We start from the raw sequence: 21,196 nt of genomic DNA, 5'->3' as shown, positions 1-21,196 counted from the left end.
GGCTGGGTCAGGTGCCCCTCTAGGTTCTCACTTTCCAATACGACCTTCATTCCTCTGGGCCAGGACCACTTGTGTCCAGGTGTGTCTCCCCTGCAGCCTAAGGAGGCCCATAGGACATGGCCTGGGCCTACTCATCTCGGGGATCCCTCCCCGACACTGCCCAGTACAGGGCCTGGTATTGAGCAAGGGCTCAGGAAATACTGGATGAAGGAAGGAAGAGATGCACAAGACAGAATACTGAAGTTGGCAGCTCTCCCTCAGGCTCTGGCCAGAGCCCCCAAGAACATCACACATAGACCCCGAGCTGTGGTCTGGAGAACACAGAAGAACAATTCGGCCAGGCCAGGCAACCAGACCTCCCAGAATCTTACCAGCCTCGACCAAACTATAAAGCTCGGTTCCTAGAATCACAACAAGCACATGTTTGCCAAGTGCCCACCAGGGGCCGGCTCACCATCTGCCTTCCCCAAGTTCCACCTTAAGTTCAAGTCCTCCTATTTCTGCCCAACATGGGCCTAACCCCCAAGCCATCCTGGACAGAGATCTGATCCTAAATGCCCCTGCTTTTCAAAGGCATGTGCCTCTTATTCACGAGGATGTTATGAGGACTGGGCACAATGAAGTGTGAACACGGTACAAAAGTAAGTGGACCACTTGCTTATTTTTTAATAGATGGGGGAGCATGTTGGTTCTTAGAGGTGATGGACATTGGGAAGGATGGGAGCTCAAGGGGGGTCCAGAAGTCTCCTGGACTCCTTCTTACCCCAACATGCAGCCAGTCGGTCCCCCAAGTCTCATTGGTGAAACTTCACAAATCTCTCAGGGTTCTCCGTGCCTCTCCACCCCCTTAGTTCCTGCCCCAGTTCAGAACTCATCCTCTCCCACAAGACTAGCACACCAAGTCTCCAGTCCACCCCCCACCCAGCCTGAGAGCGATGCCCCTCTCCTGCTCAAAATCCCCCTTTGGTTCCCCATCAATCCCAAGAGAAAAGTCAAGCTGCTCAGCGTGACATTCAAGGCCCTTCTTCCCCTCCTTCTGGTGGCCTCCGCTCCTCCCAGCCAACAGTTTAGCCAGACCAGACAAGCCTAGACATGGCTCCTGAGACCCACCAGCCCCTCTTTTGTCTTCCTAGAGGCTGTTCCCTTTTCTCACCCAGTAAACTCCTATGTATGTTTCAGAACACGGCTCTGGTGGCTCCTCCTCTGCGACCCCCAGCAGAGTCTTATCACTGCCCTAGGCCCGACTACCCAACCCTGCACCTCCTTCGGTCTCAACCCTGAGCACCCCCCGGGCTGAATGTCTGTGTCCATCCCCAACCAGGCTGGAGCTCTTAAAGGCCGGAGAACGATTTATACCCGTAACACATACACACACTTCCCATTCTCTTCTCACCCCCTAGACAGGAATGGCCCCCAAGCTGGGTACAAACACACTCATCCCCCAAAGACATGCTTCATCCATACCCCACACAACAGCCATAGAGATCTTCTAAAACGTAAATTAAATCATGTCTTTCCCCTGCTCAAAACCTTCCATGGATGACCAGTGTCCCCAGACAAAGACCAAGCTCCAAAGGCTGCAAAAGAAGGTCCTGCACGATCCAGACCCTGTCACACCTCTGCCCTTTACCCAGGACCTCCTCTGGGGGACTCCCACCTCTCCCTGGAGGCCAGCCAAGGGAGCCTTCCTGGACTTCTCCAGCCACTGCCTTGGATTTCTCTTCCACCTCCCTATTGCCCTCAGGACACAGCTCAAAAATCACACGGTCCTACACCACCTGCTTCCTCCCAACCCTCCAGCCTCTGGCTCATTGTTTGTCTTCTTGGATTCTGTATCCTAGCATCCAGGTTTCTAGTTCCTCAAAAGCATCATATCCTCCTGTTTCCAGGCCTTTGCACAGGCTATTGTCCTTACCTGGAATGCCCTTTTGCTCTCTCCTGCACATGCCTCTGGTCTCAGGTATAGCCCAGGCTAAGTCAAATGTCATCTCTGGGATTCCCACTCCCTGGGGGTGGGTTTGTTTCCCCCACTAGACTGGGAGCCCAGGAGCGTAGAGATGGGGCCTTTGCACAGGCTGTTCCCGCTTCCTGGAATGACTTTCTCCTCCTCCTGGCTGATTCCTATTGGTCCTTTAGGTCTCAGCTCAGACATCTCCTCCAGGAAGCCTTCTCTGCTCTCTCCCACCCAACAGGTCAGGCACCTCCTCTGGGCTCCCAAGGCCCGTGGGGTTCCTCCATCACAGCCCCTACCACTCTGGACTGGACTGTCTGTTTGCCTCCCCCACTGGATTCCAAGCCCCAAGTCATCGGGGATTGCTGGGGCTGTGGAGGTCTCTGCTATGTCCCAGAGGCAATATCTGGCACATGAATGACTGAAATAAATCCTTTTATTGAAGTACTTTAAAAAGGACAACACTAATTATCCTAAGACCATTTACTGGGCACTTATTATGTGCCAGGCACAGTAAATACCTGTTCTCATTTAAGTCCAACAGCCCTATGAGGGGAGTACTATTACTATCCACACTTGCAGGGAGGGAAAGCCAAACCTCAGAGGAAAGAAGCCACCTGCCCAAATTCACAAAGCTAGTAAGAAGTGGAACCCAAATTTGAGGCCAGGTGGCTGGGCTCAGAGCCTGAGTTTCTAACAGTTACTCAGAATACCCCTCACTGATGCTTCTAGCTTGTAATTGTCCATCTGGGTCTGGGTGCAACTCCCTCATCAGACTTCAAGGCCTTCCAAAGCAAGGCCTAGGCTGGCTGCATTTTAGAGCAAAGGGCCTGCACCAGAACCGGTTCTGGGAACATGGTGAGTGGATGCAAGACTGCACAAATGAATGAATTAGCGCACCAGCCAGGGTGTGACCCACACGGCCCCACTCACCCTCGATGAGCCACTCGCAATTGCCATTGACGCTGTAGTTGCCCGCACCATCTGTCACGAAGCCTGGCGCCTCCCGCAGCACTTGCCGCTGTCCCTTGCAGTCCCCTGCCCGGGCCCCAGGGGACAGTGGCCCCAGCACGGCCAAAGATAGAGCCAGCGCCGCAGCCAGAGCCCGGCCCAGGGCCATCGCTGCCTCCAGCACTGACCCTTACAGAGGGACGGGTCCTAAAGACCCGGAGAAGCCCCTCCACCCAGTTTGAAGACCTGCGAATGCGACCTCTATAGATGGGACATGGCCTTGTAGACCAGGGAGGTCCAGAAGTCGCTGTCCCCGCGAAGGGAACCGCCGCTGTTGATGGGCTCTGGAAACCGAGGGGTGGGCCCTTATACATCCATGGAAAACCCTGTAAATGGGGTCGTTACGTACGGGGCAGACCCCTAGGGGCCACGGGAGTCCCTTATAGACATGGGCCCCCATACGCTGGCAGACCCCATAAACGGACCGCTGCAGGCCGAAATGGACCTTATAGACCACTGGGTCCCCAGTGGGCGAAGGGCTCTACAGCTCGGCGGGGGCAGGAAGGTCCTCCGGGAGAGACACCCCCCCCCCCTCCAGCCAGGGGCGGGGCGCGAGCGGGTGCCCAGGGCAGAGTCAGTCTTCAGGGGCTCAGGCCTGGACACCACACACGAAGTCCCTTGCTCACCCCCCGCGCCTCCCTTCCGAGCCGGATGAGCCAGATCAGAAAGATGAAGGGACGCTCGGGCCAGAGCGGCCCCAGGAAGACCCGCTTGGAGGGCGAGAGGGCGGGGGCCGAGCGGCCGCGATGGGAGGGAGGACGGAGAGGAGGCGAGAGTCGCGGAGACGCAGGTCAGAGCGGCCCTGGGAGGACTGCGGGACACCCAATCCCACCCCTCCACAGAGAGAGACTTCCGGAAACTTCCCCGCCCATTTGTTCCTAAACACATGCGCAGTAGTGACCTCCTTGGCTGGCGAAGTGAGAATCATACATGCGCAGTGCTAAAATCGTAACCCGAACTCCCGGCGCAGGTGGCTGAGCGAAGCGTCGGCCACTGGAGGGCGCCTCTACCTCTAACTGGGGAAGAGAAGGTAAAAATAAAGAAGCCGTACAATAAGAGGACTCTGCTAGATGATGATTCATATTTTTAGGGCTCCCAGATTCTGGGTCAACAAAAGGTCAGGTTATGCAGGCCCTTCCCAAGATAACATTTCACAGTTGGGTGCACTGAGGTCCCGAGCCTGGAACAGTTCTTGCTCAGCCCCGTCTCTGAGCACTGTCAAGATGTAAAACAGCCCACCTTAAAGATAAAAACTCAACGAATCCTCTTTATTTTTGGCAAGAAGGGGAAAAAAGTCTTTCTGCCAAGGACCTGAGGGAGGGCCTCCGGGATGGAGATAGGGTGGACAGAATACGGGTCCTAGGTCACAGAGATCCCAAGGGAAGGTATGAGTTGAGACTAGCTTCACAACATTCGTCCCGGGAGCGGTGGCTCGGGGTCGCGGAGTCCTGGAGAGTCACAGGCAGGGTCCCGGCGATCGTCACTGGTGTTCCGGGGTCCGGCGGGATCAGAGGTCTCGGAGGGGGCCAGGGGGCCGGAGGTCACGGAACAGCGGGAGCCCAGAATCCGGTGCCGCTCGGGGCAGGGGCTGAGGGAGGGGACGGGGAGAGCGGCTCCCGCGGGACCGTTTGGCACAAGATTCGGGGGAAGGGGCGGGAGCGGGACACTACGCACCCCTACCTGGGCGCGCGGGGTGGGGAGGTTTGGGAAGGCCGGGGTTGGCAGAGCCCTGGGGCCGGGATAGAGCGGGGATCCGGAGCCCGGCCGGGGCCCGGCGCGCGGCCCATGGGGCAGGGGCGGGCAGGGGTGCTCAGACCGGGGGTGCGGTGCCCCCGGCCGTGTGCATGCTGAAGTATTCGGTGAAGCCGGTGTGCGGCGCCGCTGTCTGGGGCATGAGCGGCTGGTAGGGCGGTGTCGGGCCATCCCAGCTCGGGTCGGCCGCCTTGGGGAACCGAGCGGAAGGGGGCGGGGAGGCCGCGCCCGACTCGGCCATGGTCACCACGCGGCCCCTCGGGGCCACCGCCGCCGCCACCGCTGTCTCCTCCACCTGCTTCCCGGCCTGGGAGGGGGGTCAGGGTCAGAGGCCGTCCAGGACCCACGGGGGGCAGATGCGGCCCCGAAGGCCCGTCCCTCTTCCCCCGATGATCCCCCCTCCCGAGGTGTGGGCGCAGGTGTCAGTCAGGGGCGCCTGGACAGTGGGGCCAGGTACTCAAGGGGCGGCGTCGGGGTGCGCCGGGCGAACTCCGGCGGCGGCCGGGGAGGCGGGGGAGAACCGCGGAAGGCCGCCGGCGGAGGGGGCACCGCGCGGGGTGTCCGAGGGGGCGTACGCAACAGCGCCAGGACCCAGTCCGGCAAGGTGGGCGCGGGCGCCGGGGGACGGTCGCGGCGCGGCGTTGGGGCGCTGGGGGTGCGAAAGGCAGGGGGTGGGCTCAGGCGCCTGTACGTGGAGGGCGGTGGAGGGGCCGGGAGCGGGGTCAAGTACTCCAGGGGCGGCACCAGCAGCTCCTCCGGCGCCGGGGCCGCGGGGCTTACGCAGGAGGTGGGCGGGGGGATGGAGAAGAGCTCCGTGAAGTTGGGCACCGAGTCGCTGATGAACGTCACGTTCCCGTAGACGTGCTGCGGGAAGGCCTTGTCTGCGGATTGGCTTCCTCCGGGGCCTGGGGCTCCGGCCGAGGCGATCTGCGACGTGCGCACGTGGTACGGGAAGTTCTTGTTGGCCGCCGAAGGGCGTGTCATGATCTGGGGCGAAGGGCAGGCTTAGGTTGGAGAAGGACTGTCCAGGCCTCAGGCTGCCTCCATAAACATGAGGCCCTGAGGATTCCCCTTCACTTGACATCCCCACTTCCCTGAAACCCTTCAACTGGATTAGGCGCCTCCTCTGAGCTCTCGCAGTGCCCTGGGCTCTAACCTTTCCCGTCCATCACAACTCTTACTACTCTGCCGATGCTTCCTCCATCAGAGCCCTGATCAGCCAGTTATCACTGAAAAGTTAAGCTTCAGCGTCCTACTCTGTCTAGTATGATAGCTACTAGCTATATGTGGCTATTTAAATTTAAATTAATCAAAATTAAACTAAAACTTTCATTTCTCAGTCACACTAGCCACATTTAAGTGCTCAATAGCCACATGTGGTTAGTAGCTATTGTATGGGACAGCACAGATTGTAGAATATTTTCATAAACACAGAAAGTTCAATTGAACAGCAACTGACTCTAGAATGTTAGCTCCATGAGGGCAGGTACTTGACTGTTCTCTTCCCTGCTGAATCCCCAATACCTTTAGAACAGTGCCTGACACATACAAACTCTCAATAAATATTGGTTGAATGCAGAGATGTCTCCTGAATTAGCTGGCAGGCCATGAGGGCAGGGATCGGGTGTGACCCTAGCACTGAAACACGGGATCCCAGCACAGTCCCTCTAAGGTAGTTGCTGAATAAGTGAACAAGGAGCTGAAACCGAAGAACAGCAGAGTGCCAGAGGTGGAGCTGTGCTGAGCTAACATGAGCATTTTTAGGAAGGAAACTGGTTGAAGGTGAAGTATAACAGAAAGGGCACCCCACCTCCCAGCCCCACAGCTCACTGAGTGTGGGATCTGGGGCACATTGATTAAATTCCCAGAGCCTCACTGCAGAAAAGGGGTTACAGTGCCTACTTGGAAAGATGAAGAGAGGGTGGAAATGAAAACCACTGGTGCAGAGCCTGGCACATGGTGGGTTCTCAGCATTTCTCCTCTCTCTGTCCCTTTGTGACTTCCTGGAACAGAGGCCTCAAGAGGGACTGTCCCGGGAAAGTGAGTCTGTACCTAAGGTTCTAGGGTAGAACATGCAGGACCTGGCCCCCTCCCTCAGTGGCTCAGTATATTCCCTGCAAAGAATACATGGTGGACCCCTTGAGCCAGGAGCCGGGGTCTTCAGCAATGCCTATTTCCCTGTGTGATTCCTTCTTATGCCAGATCTTGTGTCTGCTGGAGAAGGATTGGGTTCAAAGTCCCCCTGCCCCCGACCACCAAAGGCCATGGAGCCTGGCAAGTCACCTCCCTCCTCTGGGCTTTAGCTTCCCCTCTCTGTATAGTGGGTTCAGTGATGGTTATCCATCCTGTCTGGGGTTGCTCTGCCAATTAAACAAGAGGACGAAATAAATGCACGTGAGTGTTCCCAGCATGAAACAGAGGCTGGTTCGAGACAGTTGTCCGTTGAATGGTGGATGGATGGATGGATGGATGGATGGATAGAACTGTCAGCCAGAAGGCCAGATAGGATGTAAACCAAGGCAAAGAAGAGGTCTGGTGCTCAAACCCTCTGCTGCCATTCAGATGTAGGCCCCCTGAAGCCCCAGCCTGACCCACCCCAGTTGCTTCTTCCTGTGATAGAGCAGCAGAGATGGAAGAATGTGGGGGGGAGGGGGGAGAAGATACCAAGGGGCTTAGGGAAGGCAGTGGGGATACAGAAGGGAAGAGTGAGAGTCTAGGGACACAGGGTCAGGATGGAAATGGGGAGGGGGGCAAAGAAAGAGGGTGGGGTTGGGGAAAGAGACCAGGACACAAAAGTGGGAGAGAGGCATAGAAGAGGGTGGACTCTGGGGGATACAGTGGAACAGCCTGCCAGAACCCAGCAGGCTCTCAATAAGTGTCCATTGAATGACTAAAGGGATGAAGTGACGGAAACGGATCAAGAGCTCAGAACAGAAGGTTCAGGCAGCTCAGGTGTGGAGAGCCTCATGCATCCTCCACCCATTGGTTTCCCATCCCCAACTGCAAGCCCAGCCTCACCAGGAACACGCCGTGGGCATACAAATGGATCCCCAGCTGGATGCCATTGACAATCTTCTCCCGGGCCCACTTGGGGATCCCAAAGTTGGCGATCAGGGCCATGACCGGAACTGCAAAGAACCTGAAGGGGAGGTATTGGGTCTGTAGAGACACTGTCCCTGCCTTCCACCCCACCCCATGGGCCCAAATACCCTGCTATGCACACACATAGGTCCCCGGTGGGTCCCAAACTGGAGGGAAGCCAGTGTGACCTTCAGAAGCCAGAGGTTAAAAGGAGACAGGAATCCCACTGGCATGGGAAATTTGGGGGCGGGGGGCAAGGAGTAGGTTGAATTTAACTCAGTTCTATCCCACCCCAATCCTGGCACCTGATAGGAAATCTATAGATGTTTGATGAATGAATTAACATATGATAAAAACAATTAAGGACTTACTGCATGCCAGACCTGTTTCTAAGCATTTCACATATATACGCTCATCTAACTCTCACAGTGACTCTATGAGGCAGGTACAACTTCCATCCCCATTAAACAGGTGAGGAAGCCGAGGCAGAGAGAATTTAATTGACTCGTGTAAGGTCACACAGTTTACAAGCTTCAGAACTGGGTCTAAACCCAGGCAATCTGGCTTAGAATCCATCTATTTTACTGCTGTGTTATGTTGAATAAAAAATATCACAACTAGCTTTTATTGGACATTTACTATGTGCCAGACTCGAAGCCCTCATCTGTTGCCCTATGCAAGCTCAAGATAACCCTTTGCAGGAGATACCCCTGACAACATTTCGTTATGGGCAAGTAACCTGAGGCACTCTTTTTTTCACTTTGGGAAAGTAATTCTTTCCAGGTTCAAAGTGAGTAAGTGGCAGACTCTGGTGACAGCTGCCTAACTTGAAAGCCCATCTGCCTCCAAGAGGAGGGTTTGAGTTGGGAACAGCCATTTCTGGGAAGCCGGGGAAGGCAGGGACAAGTTGGGGCCCCAGCACGTCTCACCAGAGGGTGTAGGCAGCAAAGAAGGGCACATAAAAGGGCTGCTTCTCTGGGAAGTGGCGCAAGGAGATGAGCACGGCATAGCAGAACCACACGTAAGCTGCCACCTGTAGCCCGATGAGCCCGTAGCCCGCTGGCGACTCATACGTGTACAGTACCTGGCCCGGGTCAAAGAACTGGACCCAAGGGAGAAGGCTGGTCATAGCCCTGGTCTCCAACCCTCCACACAGGGACCCCAGACCCCACCCTCAGGTACCCAGGGGGCAGAGGTACTTGGTCAGGACAAAAGCAGCAGCAGGAGAATGAGAGATAGAGATGAAGGCATATAGAAGTAGAGAGAGAGGGCAAAAAGATAGAGAATATATCTTGCTACCATGGGCCCAACACAGGGGGCTAAACAGCACCATGTGTAAGCTTTTCCATTTGCATTAACTTGATGAAGTAGGTCTTATTTTCACCCCACTTCACAGAAGGGGAAACTGAGGCTAAGCAGGAAGACTTTCGGCCAAAGTCAAGGTGATATAAAGCCTTAGAGAAGTCTCCTGGGGTAGGTAAGAGCCTCCTAATTTTACAGAAGAGGAAACAGGCCCAGAGATGGGGGCCATCAGCCAAGGTTAGCCAGCTGGGAAGTGGGAGAACCAGAGCGGAATCCAGGTCTGTGTGACTCCTGAACTTAATCACGACACTGAGCATTAAATGTGACAGACAGTGAGAGACAGAGGGAGGAGGAAGAGAGCTACTCAGAGATGGTGAAGCGGGGAGGAATGCACTTAGACAGATGGAAAGGCGGAAAACCACAGAGCGGGAGGGAGAGAGCCAGGAAGAGCGCGATGTGGGGAAGGGCTAGCAGACAGGTGGAAGAGGCCACCAAAAGCTTTGAGGGCGAGGAGGACGGGGCAGAGCCTGAGCAGTGGCAGGCAGGACTCACCTGGGCCTCGTAGATGAGCAGCACCACGTGGGTGAGGGTGTACAGAGTCATGTAGACAGACAGCTTCACCGAGCCCGAGTGGCTGATGCGGCCCCTGGCGGCAGGCCGTGAGGGGGGACAGCAGGGGTGGGGGCCGTCAAGAGAGGAGGGGGCAGCCACCCCCCCAGCCCAATCTCTGCCCTGCTCCCTAGCCCAGCCACCCCCCCACACACAGTGGTCCCTCCCGCCCCAGCCTGGGCACCGTGTCACCGTGAATCCCTTCCCCAGGAGGATGAGCATCAGCAGGAAGATGAGGAAGCTGGAGGAGAAGAGCAGCTTGGCTGGTAGGAGGGAGGAGAGGGCAGCTCAGACACAGGGCTCAAACTGGAGAGGAGCCCCAGCACCCTCCCGGGCCCACTTCATTCTCACCCAAGATCTTCAGACTCTCATTGCCAATGCCATCAGTGGCATATTGGCCCCAGTAGATGCAGAAGAACAGGAGGCTCAGGACTGAGGGGAGGATGGGCAGAGAGAGGAAAGGACAGAAAGCAGCTTTAGGGCGTCACTGTTCCCTACCACTATGATCCAGATGACCAAAACCCTTTCTTCACCCCCATCAGGATTCTAGACCCTTTATTCCCACTGACCTCCTAGGAAACTCTGGAGTCCAGGCCCCAGACCCCTCCTCCCTCTGACCCAGGAGTCCAGGCCCCCAGCCCCTCCTCTCCCAGGACCCAGGAGTCCAGGTGCCCCACCCCTCCCTGCTTAGGCCCAGGTATGTGAGCCCTAAGGCCCTTGTCCCACAGAACTCAAAAGTTGGAATACTCTAAACCTCACCCTCCACTCCTGCTGCAGCCATGAACATTTTATAAGTCGTGTGCAGCAACTGACGACCTTTCAGCAAATCTGGAAGGAGGGTAGGGGAAAGCTGTACACAGACAGGAAGGGAGAGCAGCTCATCTCCTCCAACCTTGTTTCCCCTCCCCCATCTCTCCCCTCCACCCCATGTGCTGGACTCACATGCAAAGTAACAGGAGAGGAAGAAGATGAGGATGAAGATGAGAAGGAAAGTCACATCTGTCTCCAGGATCCCTGCCAATTTGGTGGAAGGAGGAAACTGTGCAGTCAGGATGGGTGTCCCTCAACAGGTTCCCAGCTCTGGGTTCCCACAAAAGATCCTGGGTCCCCATATGCTCACCAAACTCATCAGCAGAGAAATGCCGTGTCCAGAAGGACTTGCCATTGGTGAGGACCATCTCATACTCCAGCTGCAGCCCATCTCCCTGTGGGGAGTGTGGAGGCCTAAGGGAGGCCCTGGGCAGGGAGGGGGTCGGCAGGAAGGCAGGGAGGAGAAGGCAGTCCCCAGTGGCCGGCCCAGCCCCTTACCCCACACTTGCTGAGTGCAATGTACCACCACCTTTCACGCACTGAGCGGAAGCTGCGGCCGCTAGAGCAGCTCAGGTAGCGCATTCCCTCCTCTGACACCACCTGGGGAGGAGCAAGAAGGCTGAAGCCTGCCTGTGCCTCCCCCTGGCCCTTGACCTCCAGCACCTGCCCATTCCCCCAGGCTGGGCCCATACCTGACAGCCTGACCAGGCATACTGGGTGGTGAGGTTGATGACCTGGTTGTTCTCTGGCCTGATCACTGACTCCTTGGCCAGGCAGTCCTAGGGGAGGCAGGGCCATGGTCACCCCTTGGCTAGCTTCGACCTTATCCCCCCTCCCCTACACCCTCCTCACAGACTTCACCTTGTCCCCTGCCTTGTACACGGCTGGCCACTGGGATGGGTCGTCGAAATAGAGGAGGATGTTCTGACAGCACTTGGCCTGCAGACCCAAAGATTTTGGGGGTTGGGGGAGCATAGGGAGCTGGGGTAACCCTTGCCTTGGGAAGCCAAGGGAGCATCCAGCCTTAGCATGGTGAGTGCTTGGGGAAGGCTCACCTCAGGGTATCGGAAACGGAAGTCCAGTCGGCCGTAATCCGAGAGGAAGCAAAATCTCGTCAGGAACACCCAGTCCTGGAAAAGGGGCCCACTCAGACCCTCTTCTGAGTCCCTTGAGAACTCTCCTCGACTCCATAGACAGCCCCCCCCAACTTTTCTTCCCTACCCTGGAATACCTGGTTTCCCAAGAAGCATAAGGGGACCAAGTCACCTCCAAAATTCTTCTGTGATCCTTTCACCTTGGTTCCAGGATTCCTCCTTCAGGTGCCCCCCCCCCCCCCCGCCTCAAGTTTCTTCCCCTCCTTTCAAACACTTCTCCCATTTGCCAGGCGCCTGAGAAAGACCCTGGAGGGCCACATCCCCATCCTGGACACCTTGTATCAGGGATACCATCCCATTCCCCTAATTATCCACACATGCCCTCACGGTGGTCCCAGAGACGATTAGGTGCTGGGGAGTATTCCAAACGGCCCTCTCCTGGTCCTGAACAGGAGTGTGAACTCAGGCTCAATGCGCAGTGAAAAGTGCTGTCCCTTCAGCACCACCTCGGCGTCCCCCACCCCCACCCCAAACTCCGACTCCCAGCCCGGCCCTCCTCCTCGCCCAACTCTGACCTCAATGTCCCTCCTATAATCCCCGAGTCTCCTCTCGACCCAATGGCCCCCCTCAGCCTCAACCCAGACTCAGTCCCGCACTGTGCCTGCCCACCCCCCACCCCACCCCACCCCCCGCGCAGCACTCAGGGACCGCCCGGGAGAGGCGGCAGGGGGCGGGGCGGGACCTGCCCCCTCCTCTCCCTCTCGTCCCTCGGGGGCCCGGCGGGTGGCAGGGAAAGGCCCGCCGCGCTCACCTCCTTGGAGCTGAGGTTGCCCCTCACATACTTGGCCCGGGCGCGGGGGGGCAGTGGCAGCAGCAGGAGTAGCAGCGGCGGCAGCAGCAGGCGGCGCAGAGCGGGCGCGCGCGGGGGCTCCATTCCACCCGCTCCGGCCCCAGCTCGGGCTCAGCTCCGGCTCCCACTCCGGCCCGGCGACGGCGGCGAGAGCGCGCGGGCCGGCTGGCGCGCGCCCCCGATTAAAGGGGCCGCTGGGAGCCGCGTTCCCTGCCCCCTCCTCCAGGATGACCCGGCCTGGACCCTTCCCAATCCCCGTGGGAGGGGACGCCCCTTTCCCATCCTCTCCACGCCTCCGCAGCCTCAGTCCTCCCCTCTGGGAATCTCCTTGGTACCTCCAGCTCCCCGTGTCCTAAAGTGAACTCACATTACCCCAAGCCGAGTATCCTCCTCCAGACTGCCATCTCAGGATGGCTCACAACCCCCAGGCCCCAGCTCTGTCCTGACCTCCCCCAGTTTAGTCCCCAAACTGCTCTTTGACTGCCCATCCCCGCCCCCATAACAGCCATCACCAGCTGTGACCACCACAAATCCCATGCACTCTGTGAAGTGCCTACAGAGACACAGAGTAGGCAAACCACTTGTTTTGGGTCACACAGCTCCGAGGTGGCAGAGAGCCCTCAGCCACAACCACTACACCCTGCTGCCTGACCCTGCCCTGTCACTGCTTACCAGGGTCGGAAACCAGCTGCTGTGAGGCAGAAGAGGTGGTATTGTGAGAAACCCACAAGCAGACTCTAAAATCAACTGCTTGGGCTCAAATCCCAGCATTGCTACTTCCTTCCCATAAAACCTCAGCCAAGTCACAGCTGTGTGACCTCCCAGTCCAGTCCCCTACACCCTGGTACTGACTTTATGGTTTCCCTGTGGGCAATGGGGAGCCCTGGAAAAGCTTTACAGAGCACAGTACAAGCCCCTCAGCTTCATTTTCCTGATCAGATTCCAACACATTTCCAGCTTCATCCCTCCCCCTCCACTGCAGAAAATCTGCTGCTCCTCAAAATATCATTTAAAAAAACTTTCTAAGTCAGGAGGCCAAGCAGGAAACGTTAAGTGTGTGAAATGCTTTCAAAGGAGAGTGTGGACCCCACAAAAAAGGAGCCTCTGCTACTTGGCTTCAGCCAGTTGTTGACAGGAGGGATAGTAGGTCTGCTGCCAGGTTTCTTTCCTTCCTCCCTCCCTCCCCTCCCCTCCCTCCCTCCCTCTCCTCCCCTCTCTCCCTCTCCTCCCTCCCCCCTCTCCCTCTCCTCCCTCCCCCCTCCCCCTCCTCCCCCTCCTCCCCCCTCCTCCCTCCTCCCCTCCCCCCTCCCCTCCCCCCTCCCCTCCCCTCCCCTCTCCCCTCCCCTCCCCTCTCCCCTCCCCTCCCTCCTTCCTTCCTTCTCTCCTTCCTTTCTCTCTTCTCTTTCTTTTTTTCTTTTGAGAGAGAAGCCAGAATTTTTTTTTTCAAATCAAACACACTGGTTTGTAACAGTAGATAACTGATTCTAAAACGTTAAATATACTGTAGCCCAAAGAAAAAAGTCTGTCGCCATATCCAGGCTTCATGTGCCATTACTGCCCAGATCCTGCACACACACTGTTCCTATGCCCATCAGACCAGAAGCCTCTCACAGGCAGAGCCCAGATGTGACTCACTCTAGATCCCAGCATGGCCTAGAGATACAGGCTGAATGAAAATGGTCCCACATCCCCTATTTGCCCTCCTCCAGGCCTTGCACATGCTGTTCCACAGAAGAGCATTTCTAGATTGTCTGAAATATTCTTTTCCTTCTCTACTAGCAAGTTTCTACCAAACTTAAAAAATACAAGGGTCTTATGTCAACACCCTCATCAGCAGGGCAGAGTCATGACTCCCTCCTTGGACTCCCTCAGCCCCTGCACCTCTCTCTCTCCCAGATGCAACCACTAGGGCTGAAACTGTCTGTGTTCACCACTGTACTGGGAGTCCCCTGGGGACACAGCCTCAGCCTCACTCACTCTGGAGCCCCAGCATTATCAGAGCTCAGAGTCCAGCACATAGTTGGCCTCACCCTGCCCACCAGGGTGGATGTCAGACTGACTGAAGACGCCTGGGCCCTAGGAAGGTGACAAGTGACAGTACCTTCCACTCCACCCTGGACCCAGAACTCAGACCTAGGAAAAGCTGCTCTCCTGGGCCAGCCACTCACTAAAAACCAAGAGGATCATGAGGAAGGTACTTTATTGAAGTGATCAGAGTATGGGATTCCTTCCCCCAACCCAGCCTCAGCCTGCTCAGTACAGTCTCATGGGTGGAAAGCACCAGGCCTCTGGGCTGCTCCGGGCCACCACCCAGGAGAGGCTGGGCAGTGGGGCAGGGGGGCTGGGGCTCCAGTCCAGGGCAGAGGTTCGGGACAACAAGGGTGATGGTGGCTGAGGCAGGGGTTGTGGTGGGCCAATTCCCCAGGGCCGGGGAGGGGGAGGTGTGTCTACCAGCCAGATGCTTTTCAGCAGATCAAAGGCTGTTGGGGGGCCGCAGGCTGCCCCAGATGGTGAAGGCAACGAGGACAATGGGGGTGGCCAGGGACCTTTAGGTGGTGCCAGGTTCACCTGGTACACAGTAGGAGTGCTGGAGGTGTGAGGCACCCCGAAGGTGAGCTCCTTTGTCCCCTCTCGCCTTCTCTGCCTCCCCTCCCCTGGGGCCTCCTCAGGGCTGTTGATCCAGGAGGGTGTCATCCTTTGTCTCTCAGGGCCCCTAGGCTTGGTCCCTGGCACAGAGGAAAGAAGCATGGGGCACAGCTGAGATACAGCAGACAAAAGAAAAGGAAGCTCAGGGGGCAGGAGGTGAGCTCACCTGGCAAGTGTGGCTGGCAGCCCCGGAGCACCAAAGTAAGGTCAGGCACGCAGCCATGGCAGGCCTGTAAGGTGCCCACGATGGCATCCCTGGCCTCTTGTACTAGGTTCCTCCTGGGGAAGGCCTGTGGCAGAATCAGCTGGCACTGCAGCTCCCCCAGCAGCTGCCCCAAGCCAGGGAGCTGGGGGGGACTGGGTGGGCCTGGGCCCGAGGCTCCAGGCACTTGGTTTTCCTTGCCCCTTGACGGTGGGGCTGGTTCTTGGGCCCTGCCTGGGCTTGGGGAGGACTTGGTGGGGAGTGCAGGGGTGCCTGACTCCAGGGACCCACTGCTAAGCAGCCGTGCCACGTCCAGAGATTTCACCTCGTGGTTGAAGAGACCCCGGTGCTCCCGGCTCAAGCGCCCCTGGGTTATGACCACGAGCTTGGGGGCAGCAGGCGCCACAGAATTCTGGAGGACCACATGTGGATCCCGACTGGCCACAGCAGGATCCCGATGGGCCAATGGCCGGCGACTGCCCACCAGGGTCTTGTTAAGCTCCCGCCTGGTCTTCCGACGGCGGACACGACCAGGTTTCTCAGGCCGCTGGAAAGGCTTGGGGGCTGGCCCCCTGGGGTCCATGGTGCCCTGGAAGATAAAAGACAGGGTGGTCATCAGCAGGCAGGCAAGTCAAAGACCTAGAAATGAGTAGTGAGAAGAGATGGTTTGGGGTGAGCTGGAAGTACTATTTAGAGACACAAGATGAGACAAAGGGATTGGTAGAGAGCAACTGGAAAAGGCTTGGTCAGGGTAAGGTCAGAAAAAAAGGCAGAGTCATAGCAGTAGGATGAGGTCAAGGGAGTCATCCTGAACGGGAAGATTTATCAGGGGATAGAGAAAGAGTTAGAGAGAACAGGGATATGAAGAAATAGCTAAAAAATGGGGGATGGGAAAGGGATCATGATATTGGAGGGATCTGGTGAACCAGAAAGGGACTTTGGACAGAGGAGAAATCCAGGGGTAGAGGAGGTACTGCAGAAGGCAGAAAGGGGAGAGAGATGGTAGAGAGAGAAAGGCAGGAAAGAGAATGTTAGTTGGAGAAACAGAGAATAACTCGGGAGGACAAAAAGGGCAACAGAGGAGCTATCAGGGACTGGGGCCTGGTCGTAGAAGGGGGTAGGAAACAAGCCTGTGTGGTGCAGATGAGGTAGGGAAACGGGTACAGTTGGTGGGGGCAGGGAAGGGGAAAGGCACCTCACCTTCTCCTGCCCCTAACGAACCCCGCCCGCCCCCGCCCACTCCACGTGGCTGTGGGGTACAATGGCTTCTTTTCCGCGATGACCCTAGCTCTCGACGCACCTGATGCTCTTCCGGGCCTCACACAGGGCCTCGTGCGTGCAAGCACGCATGCGCGTGCCCCTCCCACGCCCTTTGGCTCCCCACCCCCATCCCAAGAGGCACAGGGGCACGTGCCAGCTGCCCAGAGTGAAGGTTATAGCCCCGCCCCTTCCGACCTCACATTAGGAAACCTCTTTCATTTGTCCTTAGGCACCTCCTATCCACCAATTGGCTGTGAGGTCCACTAGGCCCGCCCCCTTCCTCAATGCTGATTGGTTTAGACTTCTATCGCGAACTTTCTCTCTGGAGCGCGGAGATGTAGGCGAAGCCAAGCGGGAGAAGGGCTACGGTATCTTCTACACACAGCCAGTCTCCAAGCAGTCACAGGCTTTATCCCTAGAGAGTCAGTATAGTGTCGTCATTTAGAGCTAGGCTCCAGAGCTACAGTACCTAGGTTCAAATGCCCAGGCACATTTGAGCTCTGTGACCTCGGAAAAGTATGTAACTGCTCAGAGCTTCAGTTTCATAATCTGTAAAAAGGAGTTGGTATCTTCTCCTTATAACTGCTGTAAGTATGAAATGAGCCAACATACAATTTGAAAACAGCGCTTGGTGAATGGATGCCTGTAAATTTTGTTTGTCACTACACTTGTCCCCTCAGACTTTTTTTTTTTTTTTTTTTGGCCGCGTGGCTTGCGGGATCTCAGTTTCCTGACCAGGGATTGGACCCCGGCCCACAGCAGTGAAAGCCCAGAATCCTAACCATTAGGCCACCAGTGAACTCCCCCCTAAGAGTTTCAAATCAAGGTATGCCACGGTATTCCCCATACCGTAATAAGCTATATTCTATATTACCTGGTAATGTTGCTTGCCCAACTTTCACTATCTTTCAAAGCCTAACTCCTTAGATACTACTCCTTCTAGGAAATCCCTCACCCTGAGTCCTTCTCTTTCTTCTCCCACAGAGGTCCCCTGTGCATTCCTTAATCACAACCTTGATCCCTCTCTCAGATTTGAGTCTGGATCTGCCTCCCCCAACACGCTGGGACAAGGCCAGGATCTGACCCATCCCTTTAATACTCATTCAGCAAGTACTTGTGAACAGCCATAGATAGTACTTGGTATTAATACTGTGAATCAGGCCCCGTTCCAGGCAAGTGGATTGAGGCAAAACACAAACACAATAAATAAGATTCATCTCTATATCTCAGTATAAACCTACCTAGAAGGAATGAATAGATAGGAAGATACCATTTGGGAGTGGAGCTACAGGAATATGACCAGGACTTTGAGGGTGGTGTGGGACCCCCCACCTGTTCCCCCAGAATAGGGAGATCTGGGAAGACTTGAGGACTGAGATTAATTTTGGTCAGGACGTGGGGGACAGCGACCTTAGGTGGCCTTGGCTGTGGATGTAGGTTTTGGAGCTCAGACACACCCAACTGAAGTTGTGGTCAGCCAAAGGTTTAGGGAGGGGAGCAGAAGCCACAGATCTGTAAGATGAGCTGCGCGGGAGGGGCTCCAAGCTGGACTTGGGCCTTGCAGCATCTCTAATTTCCTTTATCTTTCTGCATCTTCTACTACCGTCTTTGCAGGGTAATGTCTGTAATGCAAAGACATATAGTTTAGAAATTATACCACAAAAACTGGCATAATTTGAACAGGGGAGGCCCATGAGCAGATAGGCTCACTAAAATCCTGGCACTGCCTTGGCGTGAGTGTCTCCTTACAGCTGAGCCTCTAATTTTCACATTTCCATCCTCCTTTTCTCTCCCCCACGTCAGAAGAAAATGGGAGCGTCCCTTCCTTGCCAGGTGCGTTTGAGCCACCCCCTCAAGGATCCAAGCATGGACTCGTCCACTCACTCCCCTACCACCACGTGAATGAGACACACAGACACACACCCCCACACACAGTAGGTGGTTCCTTCCACACGTTTCTCGCCCTACAGCAAGTGGTTTCTTCCCCCGAGGAAGGGCGCTAGATTTTCCCCACTCTGCTTTCACGGTAGGGTGGTTTCTCCCTTCTCCCCTCCACGGGTGCTGGATGGTCTCGCCTCGCCCCACGCCCCGTGCCGCCGCCGCTGCCGGAGAGTGAGCTGCCCGGGCAGGAAGCGCCGGACGAGCCCACTGCGCGGCCGCCGTGGGGGAAGCAAGGCCTCTAAGTGAAGGTTTCCGCCCGGGAGAGGAGGCGGCGCCCGGGATCGACCGCGCCCTCCGCTGGAGTGCGGGCTTCGGGACAGTCCATTGTTGCCTGAGGGGTAGGGGTGGGCGTGGCGGCACCCCCTCCTCCGGGAACACTCCCCGGCTGACCGCGCTCGCTCATCCTGCTGGAGCCGCGGCGCCAAGATGAGTGGAGAAGAGAACCCAGCCAGCAAGCCCACGCCGGTGCAGGACGTGCAGGGCGACGGGCGCTGGATGTCCCTGGTGAGCGACCCCGCCCGCGATACTCTGGAGTCCGGGGCTGGGGGCGGTGGGGGCGGTGGGGGCGGTGGGGGCGGTGGGGGCGGTGGGGGCGGTGGCGGCGGTGGCGGCGGTGGCGGCGGTGGCGGCGGTGGCGGCGGTGGCGGCGGGGAAGGCTCTGAGAGAGTAGCTGGTTTGCGCCGCTCTCACTACCAGATTGGGAAACTGAGGACAGTTGGCGTGGTGCCGCCTAAGGAAGCGGGGTGGGGCGGGCCCAAGCAGCGCGCGTGCCATTGACTCCCCCTTTACGTCCCCGAAGCACCATCGGTTCGTAGCCGACAGCAAAGATAAAGAACCCGAAGTCGTCTTCATCGGGGACTCCTTAGTCCAGCTAATGCACCAGTGCGAGGTGAGGCCCGTCCCTCTCTTCCTGCCCCAACCAGGCCTGTGCCCTCACTGACAGACCTGGACCAGAGCCCAGGCCAGGCGGTGTATGGGGTACCCGAAATAGCCTCAGGTAGCGCCGGGCACCCGGAATCTGAGTATAATGTGCCACATTCTACTGAGAAGGAAGTGTGTGCCCTGGCTTTGTCATACTGGGTTTGTGTGTAGTGAGGCTTCAAATGAGGCTTCGTGCAAGATTGCCTAGGATGAGGCTCTTTGTTTGCTTAAACTAGTGCCCAGCCCTAATGGATTCCCACAAAGCTGTAGTTATTTCCACAAAGTGAAGGTCAACGGTAATAGGTCTCTCCTAAGGGGGCTCAATTATGATATCTTGCCATTAAGCGACGTTAAACCATGGCTTTCCTCAAAGTGAGGTTCAACTGGAATGCTGCTGGTTCGATGCCTGGCTCAAGTAGAATAGGCTTCCGTGAAGGGAGTCCTGCTTCCATGGGGTTTTGTGAAAGTGAGACTGTAACGGGTTTGCATAAAGTGAGGTTTGACCATATTGGGGTTTGCTCAAGGTGAGATTTAACCAGACTGTTTCCATAAAGCAAGGCTCTTCCATGATGACATTTGGTTAACCTTTGGATAGAGGGTGGTGGTCCGTGCTGACAGTGCCCCGTGCCCACACCACTTCTTGCCCACAGATCTGGCGGGAGCTCTTTTCCCCTCTTCATGCACTTAACTTTGGCATTGGCGGTGACAACACGCAGCACGTGCTGTGGCGTCTGGAGAACGGGGAGCTAGAACACATCCGGCCTAAGGTGAGCAGGGCTTGGGTGGGTAGCTAGAGCACCCTTAGCCTGCCCCCTCACCACTGCTTCATGCCTCTCTTTCCACAGATTGTGGTGGTCTGGGTGGGTACCAATAACCACGGGCACACCGCAGAGCAGGTGGCTGGAGGCATCAAGGCCATCGTGCAACTGGTGAACCAGAGGCAGCCCCAGGCCCGGGTCGTGGTGCTGGTGAGAGAGTGGGAGGGTGGGAAAGGAAGAACGGCAGTGTTCTGGGACCCCTTCAGGTGTAGCCACAGCTGCACGGTTCTGGGCAGCTTAGCACAGAGCAGTGGTGGAAGGCAAAATCTCATGGTGAAGCTTGCTACACCCATCAGAGGGGCTGTGGTTAAGGACATGTTCGGGGACCAGTTAGCCCCTTTTGCCCCAGAGACTGCTAGAGATTCTCAGGGTGTTGAGAAATTCAAGACACTTAAATAGCCAAAAGCTGTCAGGCATTCCCATGGTTAATATTGCCTCCGTCACTTCTAGAAGGTCTCACTTCTACAGGAAGGTCTCAGACCGTCATCTTCCCATCCCTAGTGTATTCTGCAGCTGGGGACTTAACTGGTGGGGGGTGGAGGACAGTTTGGCACAGGGAACAGGATACCCGGAGGCTGGTAGGATGCCTCCTCACAACTCTTCTTGCCTTCCTCAGGGCCTGCTTCCTCGGGGCCAGCACCCTAACCCACTGCGCGAGAAAAACCGACAGGTGAATGAGCTGGTACGGGCAGCGCTGGCTGGCCACCCACGGGCGCACTTCCTGGACGCAGACCCTGGCTTTGTGCACTCAGATGGTACCATAAGCCACCATGACATGTATGATTACCTGCATCTCAGCCGGCTGGGGTACACACCTGTTTGCCGGACCCTGCACTCCCTGCTTCTGCGTCTGCTCGCCCAAGACCAGGGACAGGGTGGTGCTCCCCTGCCAGAACCCACACCCTAAGCATCTGCCTTCCTGCAACATTAAATTCTCATTCTTCAGTC

The 21,196-nt window shown here is 56.8% G+C and overlaps 4 protein-coding genes across 10 annotated transcripts in view; 1 reads left to right on the top strand and 3 right to left on the bottom strand.

Moving 5' to 3' along the window:
• The window catches only part of MEGF8 (multiple EGF like domains 8), a 43,149-nt gene extending 39,374 nt beyond the window's left edge, over positions 1–3,775 (bottom strand). Inside the window, exon 1 of one of the 2 annotated variants that reach the window (XM_059045293.2) lies at positions 2,885–3,775. In XM_059045293.2, the coding sequence (XP_058901276.1) occupies positions 2,885–3,071 (187 nt within the window). In that variant the 5' untranslated portion in view covers positions 3,072–3,775. The remainder of the gene's footprint in view (positions 1–2,884) is intronic. The other variant, XM_067020419.1, reaches the window with a different exon arrangement.
• A 441-nt stretch (positions 3,776–4,216) lies between these two features.
• On the bottom strand, positions 4,217–12,812 carry TMEM145 (transmembrane protein 145). 6 transcript variants are annotated; one of them, XM_059045343.2, is made up of 15 exons: positions 12,422–12,812; positions 11,572–11,646; positions 11,378–11,455; positions 11,209–11,295; positions 11,015–11,116; positions 10,827–10,911; positions 10,649–10,720; positions 10,466–10,534; positions 10,058–10,138; positions 9,891–9,969; positions 9,650–9,743; positions 8,725–8,897; positions 7,733–7,853; positions 5,495–5,701; positions 4,217–5,021 (listed from the first exon to the last, which is right to left on the bottom strand). In XM_059045343.2, exons 1-15 carry the CDS (start codon positions 12,542–12,544, stop codon positions 4,773–4,775), a joined length of 1,695 nt encoding a protein of 564 aa, XP_058901326.1. In that variant the 5' UTR covers positions 12,545–12,812; the 3' UTR covers positions 4,217–4,772. The 6 variants fall into 6 exon arrangements, with proteins under 6 accessions (XP_058901326.1, XP_066874549.1, XP_066874548.1 ...); XM_067018448.1 differs by having other exon boundaries at positions 11,015–11,135; positions 12,422–12,615; XM_067018446.1 differs by lacking the exon at positions 4,217–5,021 and having other exon boundaries at positions 5,063–5,701; positions 11,015–11,135; positions 12,422–12,615.
• Positions 12,813–14,643: 1,831 nt separating this feature from the next.
• PRR19 (proline rich 19) lies at positions 14,644–18,523 on the bottom strand. Its single transcript, XM_059045361.2, has 3 exons — positions 18,492–18,523; positions 15,273–15,897; positions 14,644–15,186 (listed from the first exon to the last, which is right to left on the bottom strand). The coding sequence occupies exons 2-3, from the start codon at positions 15,889–15,891 to the stop codon at positions 14,714–14,716; spliced, it is 1,092 nt and encodes a 363-aa protein (XP_058901344.1). The 5' UTR covers positions 15,892–15,897; positions 18,492–18,523; the 3' UTR covers positions 14,644–14,713.
• On the top strand, positions 18,483–21,196 carry PAFAH1B3 (platelet activating factor acetylhydrolase 1b catalytic subunit 3). Its single transcript, XM_059045363.2, has 5 exons — positions 18,483–19,013; positions 19,309–19,398; positions 20,081–20,197; positions 20,276–20,398; positions 20,865–21,196. Exons 1-5 carry the CDS (start codon positions 18,936–18,938, stop codon positions 21,153–21,155), a joined length of 699 nt encoding a protein of 232 aa, XP_058901346.1. The 5' UTR covers positions 18,483–18,935; the 3' UTR covers positions 21,156–21,196.

Source organism: Kogia breviceps, chromosome 18 (assembly GCF_026419965.1).
Source record: "Kogia breviceps isolate mKogBre1 chromosome 18, mKogBre1 haplotype 1, whole genome shotgun sequence".
In the NCBI taxonomy this organism is placed as follows: domain Eukaryota; kingdom Metazoa; phylum Chordata; class Mammalia; order Artiodactyla; family Physeteridae; genus Kogia; species Kogia breviceps.
Note: the sequence above shows the minus strand (reverse complement) of the source record. Positions and strands in the feature narration are given on the sequence as shown.